General features: G+C 51.9%; 1 protein-coding gene across 1 annotated transcript in view; it reads right to left on the bottom strand.

The window, feature by feature from the left end:
- oplah (5-oxoprolinase, ATP-hydrolysing) overlaps window positions 1-19,381 on the bottom strand; it is a 167,870-nt gene that overhangs the window by 59,617 nt on the left and 88,872 nt on the right. Inside the window, exons 16-21 of the mRNA XM_072510166.1 lie at window positions 18,230-18,381; window positions 15,361-15,521; window positions 14,289-14,390; window positions 7,075-7,249; window positions 6,504-6,688; window positions 1,634-1,783 (exon numbers count right to left, since the gene is read on the bottom strand). Coding sequence (XP_072366267.1) covers window positions 1,634-1,783; window positions 6,504-6,688; window positions 7,075-7,249; window positions 14,289-14,390; window positions 15,361-15,521; window positions 18,230-18,381 — 925 coding nt within the window. The remainder of the gene's footprint in view (window positions 1-1,633; window positions 1,784-6,503; window positions 6,689-7,074; window positions 7,250-14,288; window positions 14,391-15,360; window positions 15,522-18,229; window positions 18,382-19,381) is intronic.

The following is a 19,381-nucleotide window of genomic DNA, read 5'->3' as shown; positions in this document are numbered from 1 at the left end:
GTGGCAGCTGGCAGGGATCGAGAGATTTGGGGATTTATTTATCCAAGAGGGCTTTCCGACCTTGAAGGCACTAGAGGAGGAGTTTGAGCTACCGGGCGGGAATGGGTTTCGATATCTTCAGGTCCAGGACTTTGTCCGGAGGCAGGTTCCAAGCTTCCCTCGCTTCCTCCTGAGGGGACTATAGGATAAGGTGACGTCAAAAACTGGAGAGGGGAGGATTTCGGAGATATACAAGGAGTTGAAGTGGGAGGGGGCCCCGATCAGAGAGGTGAAGCGGAAGTGGGAAGAGGAGCTAGGAAGAGAGCTGGAAATGGAAAAGTGGGAAAAAGCTTTGAAGGGAGTCAATTCATCTTCGTCCTGTGCCAGACCTAGCCTGATCCAGTTCAAAGTGGTCCACAGGGCCCACATGATGGTAGCCCGGATGAGCAGGTTCTTCGAGGAGGTGGAGGATAGATGTGGGCGGTGTGGGGGTAGCCCGGCGAACCATGTGCATATGTTCTGGGCATGTCGGAAGTTGAGGGGATTCTGGCAGGGATTTGCGGACATTATGTCAGAAGTCCTGGAAGGGAGGGTAACTCAAGAGTCCAGAACTGGCAATATTTGGGGTATTGGAAGATCCGGGGGCTGGGGCAGGGAGGGGCCGATGTCCTGGCTTTCTCCTCCCTGGTGGCCTGGAGACGGATTTTGCTGGGATGGAGGGACTCGGAGCCCCCGAAGTCAGGAGTGTGGGTCAGCGATATGGCAGGGTTCCTCAGCCTGGAAAAAAATCAAGTTTGCCTTGAGATGGTCAACTCAGGGGTTCGCCCAGAGATTTCATCGACTTCTTCAAAGAAAATTGAATGTCAGCAGTAAGGGGGGGGGGGTTGGAGAGAAGGGGGGGGGAAGAAAATAGGAGGCATGGCAGGGTTAGATAAGGACAGGGGACTCAGTATACGGGTAATTCGGGAATAGGGCGTGGGCAGCTGGGGACATTGTTTTGTTAGTTTTGTTTTAACCCGTGTCGCCCCATGCGTTTTTTAAGAAATGTTAATGTGTTAAACTGTGAAAATGACAAATGGTTCAATAAAATATATATTTTTTTAAATCACCATAGCTCTCCCCATCAAAGGGGAAAGCAGCCTAAGGTCACCTGGGTCTTTGGCAACTTTACTTACTGTTCCTTTCGGTTTCTCACACCGAAGTGTATAACTTCACATTTAGCCATGTTGTACTGCACCTGCCACGTGTTTGCCCACTCACTTACACAGTGTCCAGTGACAGGAGAGTCAGGAGCCAGAAGGACACCGATTTCATATGAACAGTCAATGAAGAGAATGATTTTTACCCAGTGAATTGTCCTGACCATGAATGCAAAAGCAAATTCAGTAGGAATTTTCAGAAAGGAACTGGATAAATACTTGAGGGGGAAAAGGATTGCAGGGTTTTGGGGAAAGAGCGGGGAATAGGAATAATTGATACCTCCTATAAAAGGGCCAGCACAGGCAGAATGGGTTTAATGGTTTCCTTCTGTATCGCTGATTCTATAATTGCACCAAGGCCAAGGGCCTGTGACGCGAGAGGAGATCGCCGAGATGACACGAGAGGAGATCACAGAGAGGAGAGCAGGTGGGCTGACAAGTCAAACATATCTCACCTCTGCCTCGTTGATTTTCACTTTTAATCTGATTGGAGTCCCGTCATCCATGTGGTCCTCGGATTCGACCTCCAGCAGTCCAGCTACCTGCCGGCGGCATCGGCGGGCAAACTCCCTCAGCATCTCCTTCACGGCGATTTCGGCATTATTCTGTCAGGTGGCCAGATGTCCAACATGTCAAACGTTGAAAGAAAAAATGGAAATGCTTGATTTTCTACGGCACCTATCACAACCTCAGGATCTTGAAAAGCATTTACAGTCAAGGTTCGTTCATGAAGTGTAGTCACTATTGCATTTGTTATGGGCCAGGGTTTAGAAAACTCCAAAGTATACTATGGAGTTCACCTAACCTACAGTTGTTTATAGATTTTGGTTACGGTGAGCACCAGGTCCTGCCTTTCAGGTGTTATTCAAAAGTGGCCATAAGCAAAAGGGCGGAGAGGAGCTTCAGATATTTGGGGGTCCAGGTGGCCAGGAGCTGGGGGGCCCTGCATAGGCTTAACTTTACAAGGCTGGTAGAGCAAATGGAGGAGGAGTTCAAGAGGTGGGATGCGTTGCCACTGTCCTTGGCGGGTCAATCAAAATGACGGTGCTCCCAAGGTTTTTGTTCCTGTTCCAGTGCCTCCCCGTGTTTATCCCAAGGGCTTTTTTCAGGCGGGTTAACAGGAGTATAATGGGGTTTGTGTGGGCGCGAGGGACTCCGAGGGTGAGAAGGGTGTACCTGGAGTGGAGTAGAGATATGGGGGGGGCTGGCGCTGCCCAACCTCTGTGGGTACTACTGGGCCGCCAATGCGACAATGGTGCGCAAATGGGTGATGGAGGGGGAGGGGGCTGCATGGAAGAGGCTGGAGACGGCGTCCTGTGTGGGTACGAGTCTGGGGGCGCTGGCAACGGCGCCGCACCCTCCAAGGAGGTATACCACGAGCCCAGTGGTGATGGCGGCCCTCAAAATTTGGGGGCAGTGGAGGCGGCATAGGGGGGGAAGTTGGGGCCTCGGCGTGGACCCCATTACGGGGGAACCACCGGTTCGCCCCAGGAAGAACAGGTGGACGGTTTTCGGGATGGCACAGGGCAGGGATACGAAAGTTGGGCGACCGGTTTGTGGACGGGAAGTTCGCGAGCCTGGGTGAGCTGGAGGAGAAGTACGGGCTCCCCCCGGGGAACACCTTCAGGTACTTACAGGTAAGGGCGTTTGCCAGACGGCAGGTGGTGGAATTCCCGCGGCTACTGCCACACACAGTACAGGACAGAGTGCTCTCGGGGGAGTGGGTGGGAGTGGGGAAGATCTCGGAAACTTACCAGGTGATGCAGGAGGAGGAGGAGGCCTCGGTGGTGGAGTTGAAAGGTAAGTGGGAGGAGGAGTTGGGAGAGGAGATCGAAGAGGGGACGTGGGCAGATGCCTTGGGGAGGGTGAACTCTTCCTCTTCACGCGCGAGGCTCAGCCTCATACAGTTTAAGGTGCTGCACAGGGCACACATGACCGGGACAAGGATGAGCCAGTTCTTTGGGGGTGAGGACAGGCGTGTTCGGTGCTCAGGGAGCCCAGCAAGTCACACCCATATGTTCTGGGCATGCCCAGCGCTGGAGGAATTTTGGAAGGGCGTAGCGGGGATGGTGTCGAGGGTGGTAGGATCCAGGGTCAGACCGGCTGGGGGCTTGCAATATTTTGGGTGGCAGAGGAGCCAGGAGTGCAGGAGGCGAAAGAGGCTGGAATTCTGGCCTTTGCATCCCTGGTAGCCCGGCGAAGGATTCTCCTTCAGTGGAAAGATGCGAGGCCCCCAAGCGTGGAATCCTGGATCAGCGATATGGCAGGGTTCATTAAATTGGAGAGGGTGAAATTCGCCTTGAGAGGGTCGGTACAAGGGTTCTTTAGGCGGTGGCAACCGTTCTTAGACTTTCTGGCAGAACGATAGACATTGGTCAATGGCAGCAGCAGCTCAGGGGGGGGGGGGGGGGGGGAGGTTACTTTATTTTTTGTTTATGTTATTTACACTGGAGGGTCTGAGGGGGTGTATACACCTGTTGTGTTAAGTCGAGGTGTTAATGTTAATTAATTATTTATGTTCTGCAGGGGGGAGGGGTTTGGGGGTTTGCTTTTTTTAGATTGTGTTTTGTACTTAACCCTGTTGGGTTCTTTTTTCTTTCTCATTTTGTTATTGATATTTTATGAAAACGTTTAATAAAAATGATTTTTTTATAAAGAGGCCATAAGCACTTTTAATCAAAAACAGAGTTTATTCTATGAATTTAGTTAACATTTTTATAAACACACACAGTAAACATTTTTATCAGCTACATACATTTTTAAAAAAAGTTAAAGTACCCAATTCATTTGTTCCAATAAGGGGCAATTTACCGTGGCCAATCCACCTACCCCGCACATCTTTGGGTTGTGGGGACGAAACCCAGGCAAACACGGGGAAAAAGTGCAAACTCCAAACGGACAGTGACCCAGAGCTGGAATCGAAGCTTGGACCTCGGTGCTCTGAGGCAGTAGTGCTAACCACTGCGTCACCATGTTGCTACAAACCTAAATACCCCACACAGCCACAGTAATCTATGTAAATTTATAAATACATTTCCCGCTTTAACTGTTCTAATTTAACAACAAGATCCCATAAACCAGTACCCCCTTTTCAAAAGGTATGATCCAGCACACAGCACTCAAGACCTGGTGTGGATGCTCTTGTTTACTTTCCAAAACAGCAGGTTTGAATTCCTCCCAGACAGCAATTATTTCTTTTAAATTATCAAGTAATCTGGAAACAGCTTTTAAACTGAAGGTAGAGACACTCCAAAATATTTCTCTTTCTGAGTACAGCAGCCAAATGTGAAAACGAAAGCAAAAACTCAGAGACACAAACAAGCCCCAAACCAAAGTGAAAGTAAAATCAACTCCAAGAGCCACAGCCCAGCTCCACCCACACAATGACATCACTGAAGCAATGTGGTAAGACAAAAACAGTTCTTAAAGGGACACTCCCATGACACATTACAGGCAAATGCGGTAGCCAATCTACGCACAGCAAGACCCCAATAACAGTAATGCAACCAATAACTAGATAATCTGTTTATGGAGCTAGTTGAGTGATAAATATTGACCAGGAAAGGGGGAAGAATTCTCCTGTTCCTCTTCAAAATATCTATTTCCGATAGGCCAGATGCAGCCTTGGTTTAACATCTCATCCAAAAGTCAGTTCGTCTGACAGTGCAGCACTCCCTCAGTACTGACCCTCTGACAGTGCAGCACTCCCTCAGTACTGACCCTCTGACAGTGCAGCACTCCCTCAGTACTGATCCCCTTACAGTGCGACACTCCCTCAATACTGATCCTCTGATAGTGCAGCACACCCTCAGTACTGACCCTCTGACAGTGCAGCACTCCCTCAGTACTAACCCTCTGACAGTGCAACGATCCCTCAGTACTGACCCTCTGACAGTGCAGCACTCCCTCAGTACTGACCCTCTGACAGTGCTGTGCTCCCTCAGTACTAACCCTCTGACAGTGCAACGATCCCTCAGTACTGACCCTCTGACAGAGCGGCACTCCCTCAGTACCGATTCCCTCCACTGACAGTACAGCACTGCCCCAGTACTGACAACCCCTCCCACCGGCAAGGTGGCACAGTGGTATGCATGGCTACCTCACTGCTCCAGGGACCCGGGTTAAATTCCAGCCTTGGGTGCCTTTATGTGTGGAGTTTTCACTTTCTCCCTGTGTCTGCATGGGTTTCCTCCCGGTGCTCTGGTTTCCTCCCACGGTCCAAAGATATGCAGGTTAGTTGGATTGGCCTTGCTAAAATTGCCTCTTAGTGTCCAAAGATATGTAGTTTCGGTGGGGTTATAGGGATAGTGTGAGGGACTGGGCCTAGGTAGGGTGCCCTTTCAGAGGGTCGGTGCAGACTCGATTAGCCAGACAACCCTCCCCCCCTCACAACCGCTCCACCGGACACTGTAGTGCACCTGACAATGCAGTACGGTGGCGCAGTGGGTTAGCATTGCGGCCTCACGGCGCCGAGGTCCCAGGTTCGATCCCGGCTCTGGGTCACTGTCCCTGTGGAGTTTGAACATTCTCCCCGTGTTTACGTGGGTTTCACCCCCACAACCCAAAACATGTGCAGGTTAGGTGGATTGGCCACGCTAAATTGCCCCTTAATTGGAAAAAAATGAATTGGGTACTCTAAATTAAAAAAAAAAGACAATGCTGCACGCCTTCAGGACGACCCTCTGACACAGCAGCAATCCTGCAACCCTGGACTAGAATGTCAGCTTAAATCGTGTGGGGAAGTCTCTGGTGCAGGTCATGAACCCACAACCTTCTGACTCAGAGACAAGTGTTGAAACCCATGTGGACCATGAGCGACACCCACAGCTTACACTTAAGACTAACCCATGAATAAATTTAAAGCTGTATAATTGCAGAGAGAATAGAATATGGTCTGGATTGTTTTCTCTGTGAATACCACCCCCTTGATTTATATTTTGTGTTCGTTGCATTTTTGATCCTTACTGCTGATCCTCGGTTGTGAAGACTGAAATAAAGTATTTAGCACGCCGATTTCCATATTTACACCCCCTGCTGCTTAGGTGTCTTTAACCTTAGCCAATCTTACATTTGGGGGGAAATCAGGAAACACTATCACGTTGAAGGCAATGGAAATCAGGATAATTGGATTTTTTTAACATTAAATTTAGAGTACCCAATTATTTTTCTCCAAGGGGCAATTTAGCGTGGCTAATCTACCTACCCTGCACATCTTCGGGTTATAGGGGTGAGACCCATGCAGACACGGGGAGACTGTGCAAACTGAGGTTACAGGGCCCGTGGCCTCTGGTCGGGGTATAACAGCCAGCTTTGCTGAAGTCCTACCTGTATGTGGAACATGTAAGCTTGGACCACCTCCAACCCGTACACATCGATCAACTCATTCACCAGCTGGATCCCTCTCTGATTGGCTGCTACCTGTGCTCGCAGGTCTGACAGGTTGTCATGGAGATTGCGCGTTCCACTGCTGCCTGGGATCTGCGCTGGGGCCAAGAGTGCCTCGGTCACAGCTGCAAGAGACACAGGATAGATAAAGGATGGCATTAACTGTGTAAATGCATTTCAGACAGAATACGCATTCGTAATTCTGACGACAAGGTGTAAAGTACAAACGTGATTTATAAAAGCACAGAAAGCAGTAGACAATCATTGGTTCAATAAATTCCCACAACTGTCATCTTACAGTGCTTATCAGACATCCACACTGTGTGGGAGTCAGGGATGGGGGATGACGAGGCAAATGGGAGGGGGGTCACTCGATAGGGACTAACCCTGGCTGACCCTCTCAATTCTAGGGGCCCTCACCAAGTCGGGTCGCTCAAATCGATTGGGGCAAAGCTCAGTGGAGCGAATGCATCAACTGTCCAATAGGTGGCGTGCTAAAGCCCACACTCACCCTCCTCCTGGAAGACTCCATCCTTCACCAGTTTGAATGAAATGAAGACGGCGCCTTCCTCCTGCAACGATTTGGAGTGTGGTGGCATGGACCCAGGGGTGATGCCTCCGATGTCAGCGTGATGACCCCGGCTCGCGACAAAAAACACGGCGCGGGAAACACCCTTTCGGAAAACCTGCGGGAGAGAATAATCAAGTGGAACGTCGGATAAACAAGGAAAGAAATGGCTTGCATTTATACAGTGCCTTGTACAACCTCAGGATGTTCTCGGCCACTTTGCAGCCAATGAGGTACTGACGAAGCGTAGTCACTGTTTTAATGCAGAAAACGCGGCGGCCAAATCTGTGCACAGTAAGATCTCAAATACCAATGTGATCATAATCAGATAATAGATTCAGAGGATAATTTTGGCACGGAAGGTTAAGGCCCATCGGGTATCGTGCTCTCTGCAAGAGCAACTCCCTCTGCTATTCCCCTGCAAAACAGATATACCGTTTTGGATACTGTTGAGGGGAATGGCCACTGGGGATAACAGCAGCAGTCAAATTTGTTGCACCACGTGTTGGTTCTGCTGCGCAGAAGAGGGGCAAAAGACATAGAAATGCGATAGTCATAAGAGATTCAATTGTGAGGGGAATAGATAGGCATTTCTGTGGCCGCAAGAGAAACTCCAGGATGGGATGCTGTCTCCCTGGTGCTAGGGTCAAGGATGTCTCGGATTAGTTACAGGACATTCTGGAGGGGGGAGGGTGAACAGCCTGTATACACATCGGTACCAACGGCATAGGTATAAAAAAAAAGGGTGAGGGCCTAAAAGCGGAATATAGGGAGTTAGGAAGAAAGTTGAAAAGTTGGACCTCAAAAGGTAGTGATCTCAGGATTACTACCAGTGCCACGTGCTAGTCAGAGTAGAAACAGCAGGATATGCAAGATGAACAGGTGGCTGAAGAGATGGTGTTGGGGGGGGGGGGGGGGGGAGGTTCAGATAGCTGGGGCATTGGGATCGGTTCTGGGAGAGGTGGGACCAGTCGCTGGGTCATAATCCCGGAACTCCCTCCCTAACAGCACAGTGGGTGACCTACAACTCAGGGAATGCAGAGGTTCAAGAAGGCAGCTCACCGCCTGATACACAATCAATACTCTTGAGTCCACGTGGAGTCATATCGATTCAGCTTTAATCAGATAGAACTGTACCCAGCAGCGAAGTTACAGAAGTGAAGGCTGCTGGAACGGCATTGGTTCTTATACCCCGCCTCTCAGGGCGGGGCTATGTACATTGCCCAATGGTAGACCCCGCGGTCTAGCCAATGGTCATTCCTCTCTCTGGTACCGCAATACCTGGTATTACCACATTCACCCCCTGTTAAAAAAAGAGCCAGCGGGGTGATGGCCAGTATTACTGTCGCCTTTTCATGGTAGGACCAGGTATTGCAGGTACCATGCTATCGAGGGTTGCGGAGAAAGTTCTTGCGTTGTTAATTTTCTTCATGGTGCTGCAATCAGACGATCGGGTGGCCTGGTCGTCCTACTGGAGCGTCTAAGTTTCGGCGGCGATACTGGTGAGGGCCCCGGCAGTAGTGACTCCGGGAACGTGGTGTCTTCCTCCCAGGCAGTTTCGTCACCCCTAGGCGGCGCTGTAAGGTTGAAAAATGGGCAGAAGGAAGGGGTGCCTGTAGGGGGCGTCGGTGCCTGCTCGGCTCTAGGTCGGGGTTCTGGCAGCAGTACTGACCCTCCGGTCAGGTGCGGTGGAGGGGGGGCAGGGGGGGGGGGGGCAGTGGCTCGGGCGCGCGTGGGGCTCCGGCGGGCGCCAGGTCCCAGAGGGAGACCGTATCTTGGCGTCCGTCGGGGAACGCTACGTAGGCGTACTGGGGGTTGGCATGCAGCAGGTGGACCCTTTCGACCAGCGGGTCCGACTTGTGCGCCCTCGCATGTTTCCGCAGCAGGACGGGTCCGGGTGTCGCTAGCCAGGTTGTGAGCGAGGTCCCCGAGGAGGACTTCCGGGGGAAAACAAGGAGATGTTCATGAGGTGTCTGGTTCGTGGTAGTACATAGCAGTGACGGGCCACTGGGAGGACTTCTTGCCAGCGGGAGACTGGGAGATTCCTGGACCGAAGGGCCAGCAGGACGGTCTTCCAGACCGTTCCGTTCTCCCTTTCTACCTGCCCGTTTCCCCGGGGGTTACAGCTGGTCGTCCTGCTCGAGGCGATGCCTTTGCTAAGCAGGAACTGGTGCAGCACGTCGCTCATAAAGGAGGACCACCTATCACTGTGTATGTACGCGGGGAAACCAAACAGTGTAAAAATAGTTTGGAGTGCCTTGATGACGGTGGTTGTGGTCATGTCCGGGCAGGGGATGGCGAATGGGAACCGGGAGTACTCATCAATCACGTTCAGGAAATACGTGTTGCGGTCGGTGGAGGGGAGGGGTCCTTTGAAGTCCATGCTGAGGCGTTCAAAGGGACGGGAAGCCTTTATCAGATGAGCCCTCTCTGGTCAGTAGAAGTGCGGTTTGCACTCCGCGCAGATTCGGCAGTCCCTGGTGACAGTCCTGACCTCCTCGATGGAATAAGGCAGGTTCCGGGACTTAACAAAATGGAAGAACCGGGTGACTCCCGGGTGGCAGAGGTCCTCGTGGAGGGCTCGGAGGCGGTCTACTTGTGCGGTGGCACAAGTGCCGCGGGATAGGGCATCAGGAGGCTCGTTCTGCTTCCTGGGACAATACAGGATCTCGTAATTGAAGGTGGAGAGTTCGATCCTCCACCGCAAGATCTTGTCGTTCTTAATCTTGCCCCGCTGTGCATTATCGAACATTAAGGCCACCGACCATTGGTCCGTGAGGAGAGTGAATCTCCTGCCAGTCAGGTAAGGCCTCCAGTGCCGCACAGCTTCCACTATGGCCTGGGCCTCCTTTTCGACCGAGGAGTGGCGACTTTCGGAGGCGTGGAGAGTGCGGGAGAAGAAAGCCACGGGCCTGCCCGCTTGGTTGAGGGTGGCGGCCAGAGCTACGTCAGACGCATCGCTCTCGACCTGGAAGGGGAGGGACTCGTTGATGGCGCGCATCGTGGCTTTTGCGATGTCCGCTTTGATGCGGCAGAAGGCATGGTGGGCCTCCGTCGACAGGGGGAAGGTCGTGGATTGGATTAGGGGTCGAGCCTTGTCGCCGTAATTAGGGACCCATTGTGCATAATAGCTGAAGAAGCCGAGGCAGCGCTTTAGGGCCTTGGGGCAGTGAGGGAGGGGGAACTCCATGAGGGGGCGCATGCGTTCGGGGTCGGGGCCCATGACTCCATTTCGCACTATGTAGCCTAGGATGGCTAGACGGTCGGTGCTAAACACGCACTTCTCCTTATTGTAGGTCAGATTCAGGAGGTGAGCGGTCTGGAGAAATTTACGGAGGTTGGTGTCGTGGTCCTGCTGGTCATGGCCGCAGATGGTGACGTTGTCAAAATACGGGAACGTTGCGTGTAAGCCGTACCGGTCAACCATTCGGTCCATCTCACGCTGGAAGACCGAGACCCCTTTTGTGACACCGAAGGGAACCCTTAAAAAGTGGTAGAGCCGCCCATCTGCTTCAAAGGCAGTGTACTGGCGGTCGCTATAACGGAGGTGTAGCTGGTGGTAGGCAGACTTGAGATCCACCGTGGAGAAGACCTTGTATTGCGCAATCCTGTTTACCAGGTCGGCAATACGGGGGAGGGGGTACGCGTCCAGTTGCGTAAGCCGGTTGATGGTCTGGCTATAGTCGATGACCATCCTATGCTTCTCCCCGGTCTTTACCACCACTACTTGAGCCCTCCAGGGGCTGTTGCTCGCTTCGATGACCCCTTCCTTCAGCAGCCTTTGGAGCTCGGACCTGATGAAGGTCCGGTCCTGGGCGCTGTACCGTCTGCTCCTGGTGGCGACGGGTTTGCAATCCGGGGTGAGGTTCGCAAACAGGGAAGGCGGGTCGACCTTAAGGGTCGCGAGGCCGCAAACAGTAAGGGGGGGGTATAGGGCCGCCGAATTTAAAAGTAAGGCTTTGTAGGTGGCACTGGAAATCCAGTCCCAGAAGGGTGGCTGCGCAGAGGTGCGGCAGCACGTATAGGCGGAAATTGCGGAATTCCCTGCCTTGGACGGTGAGGTTCGCACCGCGTGTGACCCGGAGGCCAGGGAGATCCTTTGTTGGGTGGGATAGGTGACCAGAGAACAGCGCCTTACCGTGTCGGGGTGGACGAAGCTCTCTGTGCTCCCGGAGTCGATGAGGCATGACGTCACGTGGCCGTTGATGCCGATCGTCGTGGTGGCCTTTGCTAGCGTTCGGGGCCGACTCTGGTCCAGGGTAATGAAGGCCAGCTGCAGCAAGGAGTGAAGATCGGGCAGCGCATAGTCAGCCGTGTTGGGGGCTTGAGGCCCCATCCAAGATGGCGCCGTCCATGGATCGCACATGGAGTCCGGGGACTGCGAAGATGGCGGCAGGGAGGAACAAAATGGCGGCGGGGAGGGACAAAATGGCGGCACACTCTGCTCCCGCAAGGCGGAGGCCAGCTGCAACAAAGGGTTTTGGTCGGGCAGCACGTAGCCAACCGTGCTGGGGGCTTGAGGCCCCATCCAAGATGGCGCCGACCATGGATCGCACGTGGAGTCCGGGACTCTGGAGATGGCGGCGGGGAGGAGCAAACTGGCGGCGCATGCTGCTCCAGCGTAGCGGAGGCCAGCTGCAGCAAGGGGTTTTGGTCCGGCAGCGCGTAGCCAGCCGTGCTGGGGGCTTGAGGCCCCATCCAAGATGGCGCCGGCCAGGGATCGCCCATGGAGTTCGGGGACGGAGACCCCGACGATTGGACCGGCGAAGGACAAAATAGCTGCGTGCACTCCTCCAGCATGGTTGCCGGGGGGAAGAATGGCCGCGGCTGCGACGCTGCCTGGCGGGGCAAAGGCTGCGGTGCGGGTTGGGCCGGCGGGGATGGGAAAAGGGAGTGTGGTGGTGGGCCTGGGACGGTCGGGACTTGGAAGAACGGCTGTGGTTGCACAGCGGGCGGCTGGAAGAACGGCTGAGGGTAGTCATTGGATACCGCGTTCACCGCGCGGGCGAGGCAGACCGCGGCATAGTGGCCTTTCTTGCCGCACCCTTTGCAGGTGACGGTGCGGGCCAGGCAGCACGCGTGCGGGTGATTCGCCTGGCCGCAGAAGCAGCGGCGTTGGCCGGCGGCGGTAGTGGGGCGCCTTGCCGCGCAGGACTGCGGAGTTAGCGGGTAAGTCTGGGAGGCTGCCGCGGCGGGGTGCCACGCAGCCCAGGGAGGCGCGGTGCGCGCGGGGGCATACGCAAGGGCGTTTTTGTACGCCACATCCATGGACCCTGCCAGGGTCCGGGCCTCGGTGAGGCCCAGCGTGTCCATTTCGAGTAGCCTTCGGCGAATCATACCTGCCACGAAAGCGTCTCCACGAAAGCGTCTCGAATTTAAAGTTCGGAGTGCTCGTTCGCCGTCACCGCTGGGCAGCCGCAGTTTTGGCCCAGCACTATCAGTGCCCGGTAGAAATCTTCTAGCGTCTCATCTGGGCTCTGCCGTCTCGTTGCCAGCAGGTGACGGGCGTAGACTTGATTAAGTGGACGAATGTAGTGTCCTTCCAGCAGTTCCATGGCTTTATCATAGTTCGCCGCCCCTTCGATCAGGGGGTAGATCGCCGGGCTGACCCGCGAGTGAGGTGGTGTATTTTCTGCCTTTCCGTGGGGGTGTCGGCAGCCGTATCGAGGTAGCTCTGGAAGCATGCCAGCTAATGCTTAAAAATGGCAGCAGAGTTTTCTGCGTGAGGGCTGAGCTGAAGGCACGCCGGCTTGATGCGGAGATCTATCCTTCAAAGTACTTATCTGATTAAATTGATACACAATCAATACTCTTGAGTCCACGTGGAGTCATATCGATTCAGCTTTAATCAGATAGAACTGTACCCAGCAGCGAAGTTATAAAAGTGAAGGCTGCTGGGACGGCATTGGTTCTTATACCCCGCCTCTCAGGGCAGGGCTATGTACATTGCCCAATGGTAGACCCTGCGGTCTAGCCAATGGTCATTCCTCTCTCTGGTACTGCAATACCTGGTATTACCACACTGCCACCTTCTGAATTGCAACTAGGGATGTTGCTATAAATGCTGGCCTGGGCAGCACGGTGGCGCAGTGGTTAGCACTGCAGTCTCACGGCGCTGAGGTCCCAGGTTCGATCCCGGCTCTGGGTCACTGTCCGTGTGGAGTTTGTACATTATCTCCGTGTTTGCGTGGGTTTCGCCCCCACAACCCAAAGATGTGCAAGGTAGGTGAATTGAACATGCTAAATTGCCCCTTAATTGGAAAAAAAAAATGAATTGGGTACTCTAAATTTAAAAAATAAATAAATGCTGGCCTAACCAGCGACGTCCACATCCGTAAATTTTTTTTTTTTTTTTAAATTGAACTGTTGATCTAGCACAATGTCAATTTTCAGAAGAGAGTTCCAGACTTCTTCCATAAATATTCTGTCTAACTTCTCTGTTTGCCATGGCAGCCAGCTTGTTCCACCGCGCAGTCTCTTTAAGACTGTGGACACCAGGCTGCGCAGGAGCGTATGCCTGAAATCGCTGTTGGTGTAAGGCCCGTTGGTTCCCTGCACATTCCCGAGTGCTGCACAGCCACGCACCAGCACAGCTTCGAGAGAACCCCGGTGTGTAGCGCCGTTTCCCAATCTCACTCCTGCAAGAACAGCCGGTTACCATTCTCGTCCTAGACTCCTCAATTCTCAAAAATAGTTTCCGTCTACCCAGGCCTGTTTGCTAAAGACGAAGGTATGTCTTTCCCTGGGACTAACACCCACCACCTCGATGATCAATAAATTCACCTCAAGATGGCTGGAGAGTCCAACGGGCATTCTGCACTTCCTATTTATTTTGTTTTATTTGTTTCACGGGATGTGGGCATCGCCAGTTAGGCCAGCATTTATTGCCCATCCCTCGTTGCCCCTTGAGGTGGTGGTGGTGAGCTGCCTTCTTGAACCTGACGCAATCCATGTGGTGTAGGTACACCCACTGTGCTGTTAGGGAGGGAGTTGCAGGATGTTGTACCAGCGACAGTGAAGGAACGGCTGATATATTTCCAAGTCAGGGTGGAGAGTGACTTTGAAGGGGAACCTCCAGGTGGTGGGGTTCCCAGCTATCTGCTGTCCTTGTGCTTCTCGGGGACTGGTACAATACTGGGCAGTATTGTGGATCTTACCGGCGTGATGACAGTCAGGTCAGGAAGATGGCTGCCTCCTGCACTGGGATGGTTGCTGAGGATGACATCGCCTTCTTTGAGGTCATCCCCTAAGTGGTTAATCTGTTGGGCGGGGGGGGGAAAAAGAGAGTGCACACAGAAATCATAAGTAATTCAGACACTTGACATCCTGCAGAAACCCTTCCTTTTTCCTTCTTTGCGGTCCCGCCAGTCAGCTTGAAAACAGCTCACCACTGTGTCAGCCTGCTCTTGGGAACAAAGGTCGGCTGCTCAACTACAGAGGGCATCGCAGCTGACCCTAGCCCTTTGCTCACCCTGAACACACAAAGAGGGCAGGAGTAGGGGATGGGGCTTTCAAGAAAGTATGGTTGTGTGGTTGAGAAAATGCTGTTAAAAAGGCACCTGCAATTCTTGGCTTTATAACGAGAACCAAGGAAGTTATGTGAAATTATTTTAGAATGCCAGTTAGGCTGCAATGTTGTGTCTGACACACCTTGTAAGGAAGGGTGCAGTGGAGATTTACTGGAGTGGTTCCAGGCACGAGGACATTTGTAGTCCCACTGATCACCATATTCAGTACCCCGAACGCCCCCCTCCCACCCTGAGCTTCGACTTCCTCCTGTCAAACCTGAATAAAGCCCCCTCCCCCCGTGTCCCACTGGAGGAGGTGGGAGTATGATGCAGTTACTGCCCCCTCCACTCATTCAGGATGCAGATCACCTCCCCAGAGTTCCTTGCTGAACTCTGACCGCCATAGAATAGAATCCTATGGAATTCCTACAGTGCAGAAGGAGGCCATTCGACCCATCGAGTCTGCATCACCCCTTCGAAAGAGCACCCTACCTAGGCCCACTGCCCTGCCCTATCCCCATAATCCGATCTAACCTGCACATCTTCGGACACCAAGAGGCAATTTAATAGGGAGGAAACCAGAGCACCCGGAGGAAGCCCACGCAGACACGAGAGTGGGCAAGCTCCACACAAAGAGAGACCCCAAGGCCGGAACTGAACGCAGGTCCCTGGTTGTAAGACAGCTTGTGCTAACCACGGTGCCACCTTAGCTGAACCTTACCTGGAACTGCACGGTTTCCTGCATGGCTCCCAGATGCACAGGAATGTGGGGGGCATTGGACACCAGACCACCCGCGGGACCAAACAAAGCGCACGAGAAGTCCAGTCGCTCCTTGATGTTGGTGGAGATAGCGGTTCGCTGCAGTATACGACCCATCTGCTCTGTAGGGAGAGAGGACGATGACGTGGGGGAGGGGTTTTATATTTCTATAGTGCTAGTGCCTTTCGCTGCCCCAGGACTTCTCAGACAATGAAGTACCATGTTTATTGGAGAGGCAAGACCAAGATCAACATTAACAATAACTTGCATTTATATAGCGCCTTTAATTAGAATATCACATCTGAAGGGGGGTGTCCGGCGGTGAGACCTCTTAAAACTGAATAGCTTGGATGCCACTAGAGTAGTTTTACATAAGTTAGTTTATTAAGGATTGATATTAATTCTAGTGTACTGAGTAATCATTATTAATCATTAAACATGTATTTTTAGGACATAGCAGTAATAAGTAATCAAACTCTGGCTACAAGCAGTGGCCACAATGCATGATGGGATTTAGGCTAGCCAACTTGACCATGTTTTTGAGACACAGGTGATGTGTGATCAGCAAATTACTAGTAAACACAAGTTTTTAATCAGTGGCCTCCGATAGCCTCTGGAAGCGAAAAGGAAGTCACTTTTTATATCCTGGCTTTCTGAAACAATCCATGAAGTAAAGAGGATGCCAGTTCTGTCATCCAAGCCCTCATGAACAATGGGAGGATGCTGAGATGGGGAAGAAACAACTTAGGATGCTAAGATTGACGTCAGGCTTTTTTCAGGGACTGGATCGAGTCCAACTGGGATGGGCTATTGATTTTTGGAAATTGTATAATTGATGTGTTTTTATCAGTGTTTAGTAGATAGATCTTGGCATTATTCAGATCTCATTTCCGTGTACACATAACCAAGCTTGGATTAATAAATAAACCACATTATCCAGATTGCTGATGTGCCTGTTACTCTCTGTACTGAATAGAGCCACAAGGAAGAATCCCACGTGGAAGCTGACTCAATACACAGGTTTTGAAACCGCTCTTACATCCCAAAGTGCTGCACAGGGCTCCTATGAAGCAAACTCATTGAACCTCAAAGAGATATTAGAGGAGGTGCCAAAAACCTGGTTACAGAGATAGGAAGAGTCTTGAAGGTGGAAAAGTGAGGTAGAGTGAGGGAAGAGGTGTAGGGGGGGGGGGAAATTCCAGAGTTCCGGGCGCCCAAGGAGGTGAAGGCACGGCTGCCAGTGGAGGAACAATTAAAATGGAGGATGAGCAAGAGGCCAGAATTAAAAGAGTGAACATCCTTTGGGGAGGGCTGTGGAGCTGGAGGAGATTACAGAGTTAGTGAATGGGTGAGGCCTGGAGGGGTTTGTCAAACAAGGACGGGAACTTGAAAAGCAAGACATCATTTGACTGGGAGCCAATATAGGTCAGAGAGCACGGTGGGTGGGGGTAGAGGAAAGGCATTCAGCTTTGTAAAGTTTATGGAGAATGTGGGGAACCAGCTAGGAGCACATTGGAATAGTAAAAAAAACATAAATGTCGCCACAGTCGCTTTTGAGAGAGAGCTGACTGGCGGTGATTTAACCGGAGGGTCCCCACACATCAGGCCAGGGGCAAGGTTGAGAAGGCAGGGCCTACGTGAATAACCTCAGGTAGAGGATTCGAGCCCGCGCTGTTGGTCTTGCTCCGCATCACAAACCAGCCGTCTAGCCAACTGAGCTAACCGACCACCTGGAATAGTAGGGAAGTCACGTTATAACCACACAGAAGATGGGTGAGACCGCACCTAGTGTAGTGTGTGCAGTTTTCTTTTCCCCAGAAAAAAAAAGAACCTTATTTAAAGGGGGACTTGCATTGGAAGCAGTTCACAGAAGGTTCACTAGATTGATTCCCAGGATGAAGGGATGTCTGGTGAGGAAAGGGTCAGCAGCCTGAGTCTGTACTCACTGGAGTTCAGAAGAATTCGATGATTGTATTTAAGATATGCAAGATTCTGAGGAGACTTGACAGGGTAGATGCTGAGAGGATATTTCCCCGTGTGGGGGAACCTAGAATGAGGGGGCACCTTTCAGAATCTCCCATTTCAGATGGAGATGAGGAAGAATTCCTTCTTTCGGAGGGTGGTTAATCTTTGGACTTCTCCAGCCCGGCGGGCGGTGGAGGTTGGGGGTCATTGACCAAATTCAAGGTGGAGTTATACAGTGTTTTGTTCGACAAGGGAGCCAAGGGCTATGGAGAATGGGCAGGAGTTGAGGCCACAGTCAGATCAGCCACGATCTTCCTGAATGGCGGAGCAGGCTCGAGGGGCTGAATGGCCTACTCCTGCTCTTATTTACTATGTTCTTAGATTAGTCTGTAGAAGAGTGAGGAGTGACGTCTAGATTATTAAATAAACTAGACGGCATTGCATAGAATGATATAGCATGGAGCTAAATTCACCCTTCAGTGGGTCACAATTGTACCAGTCCAGCTTTAATCACAGTGGCGGGTGGCACTGATGTGTCTCACAGGCACTGTGTGCACCAACTCGGTCAAGCCCCCCTAATAACCTTACTTGTTTATTCCCGTTGACTTGAGTTAAACAGAAGTAACCAGATATTCCCGTAACAGCCTTCCCAAACAGGCGCCGGAATGTGGCGACTAGGGGCTTTTCACAGTAACTTCATTTGAAGCCGACTTGTGACAATAGGCGATTTTCATTTCATTTCATTTCAATCTGTCTCACTCCTCAAACTGACGGACAACAATGTCCTCCGGTGCCTCACTGAAGGACAATGGACATCATGCTACAATCCAATTGTAGGTTTCCTCTCAACTCTTGTTATTCGTACCTGCGATGCTCATGAAGCGGTGAGAGAAGATAGAGAGCTGGATTGTGTCCAGTTTGGGCCCAATAGCATGCGCCTTGCCACTGCCGATGGTTATTTTGATGTCACCGTGCTGGGTGATGTCAGCGGTACAGTCTGGTTCAATCAAGATGGTGCTGTGGAGCAAAAGGGAGAAGAACTGATATCAACAGTTTCATTAGTATCGTGCCTTTAGCATAGTGAAATACCCCAAGGCACTCCACAGGAGCGTTATCACATAATATTTAAGAAGTATTTAGATGTCCACTTGCGATGCCAAAGCTATGGGCCAAGTGCTGGGAAATGGGGTTAGAACGGTGAGGTGGTTGTTTTTGTCCGGTGATGGGCCGAAGGGCCTTTTCTGTGCTGTAAACCTCGGAGACTCTATAAACACCGACACCAAGCTGCATGCGGAGCCATTAGGATTAGGGATGGGAGATTAGGGCCTTGGCTGCTTAGTCCCAGCCACCAATGGAGGATGGAAGAAAGAGGTTACAATTAGAGGAACGCTGATGCCTCGGAGAGTTTCCAGGACAGAAGAGGTTTCAGAGGCGTGAAGGAGAAAGGCCACGGAGGAATTTGAAAACAAGCTTACAAATTAAAAAAATCGTGGGACTTCTGGATCAGAAGCCTGGGTAAGTTTGCATTTATATAGCACCTCTCAACCACAGGACATCCCAAAGATCCATAGTTGATGAAGCTCTTCTCGAGTGCTTCCACTGTTGTGGGAGGCAGAGCAGTTAACTTGTGCCACAGTAAGATCCTGCCCAGCTGGGTCATTTGAGACCTCGGGGCGATGGCTATCCCTGCCCTTCTGTGAGATGCCCCGGGCCCAGGTAGGCGTTCCACATTCAGAGTCACAGGCAACAATAGAACCCGTGAATTTCCCATGGTGATGCGTGAGAGCTCGAATCTTGAGGGACAACCGCTGCTTACAGGTGGTGGGTCCCACAGGAGGAGGATCTGTGTTTATTTAAACACATATGAGGGAGGCTACAGGGAATTATCTCGGGTATTCTGTTCCCGAATCTCATTGAAATTGATAACGAGAGGCTCGTAGGAGCAAACTGAAGTGATAAGCACAGGACTGTGAGGTGTGGAGATGGGAGCAGTGGCTCTTAGACAGATCACCACCAC

This window comes from Scyliorhinus torazame, chromosome 6 (assembly GCF_047496885.1).
Source record: "Scyliorhinus torazame isolate Kashiwa2021f chromosome 6, sScyTor2.1, whole genome shotgun sequence".
In the NCBI taxonomy this organism is placed as follows: Eukaryota; Metazoa; Chordata; class Chondrichthyes; order Carcharhiniformes; family Scyliorhinidae; genus Scyliorhinus; species Scyliorhinus torazame.
The sequence above is the reverse complement of the archived record's forward strand: the minus strand, read 5'-3'. Positions and strand labels throughout refer to the sequence as shown.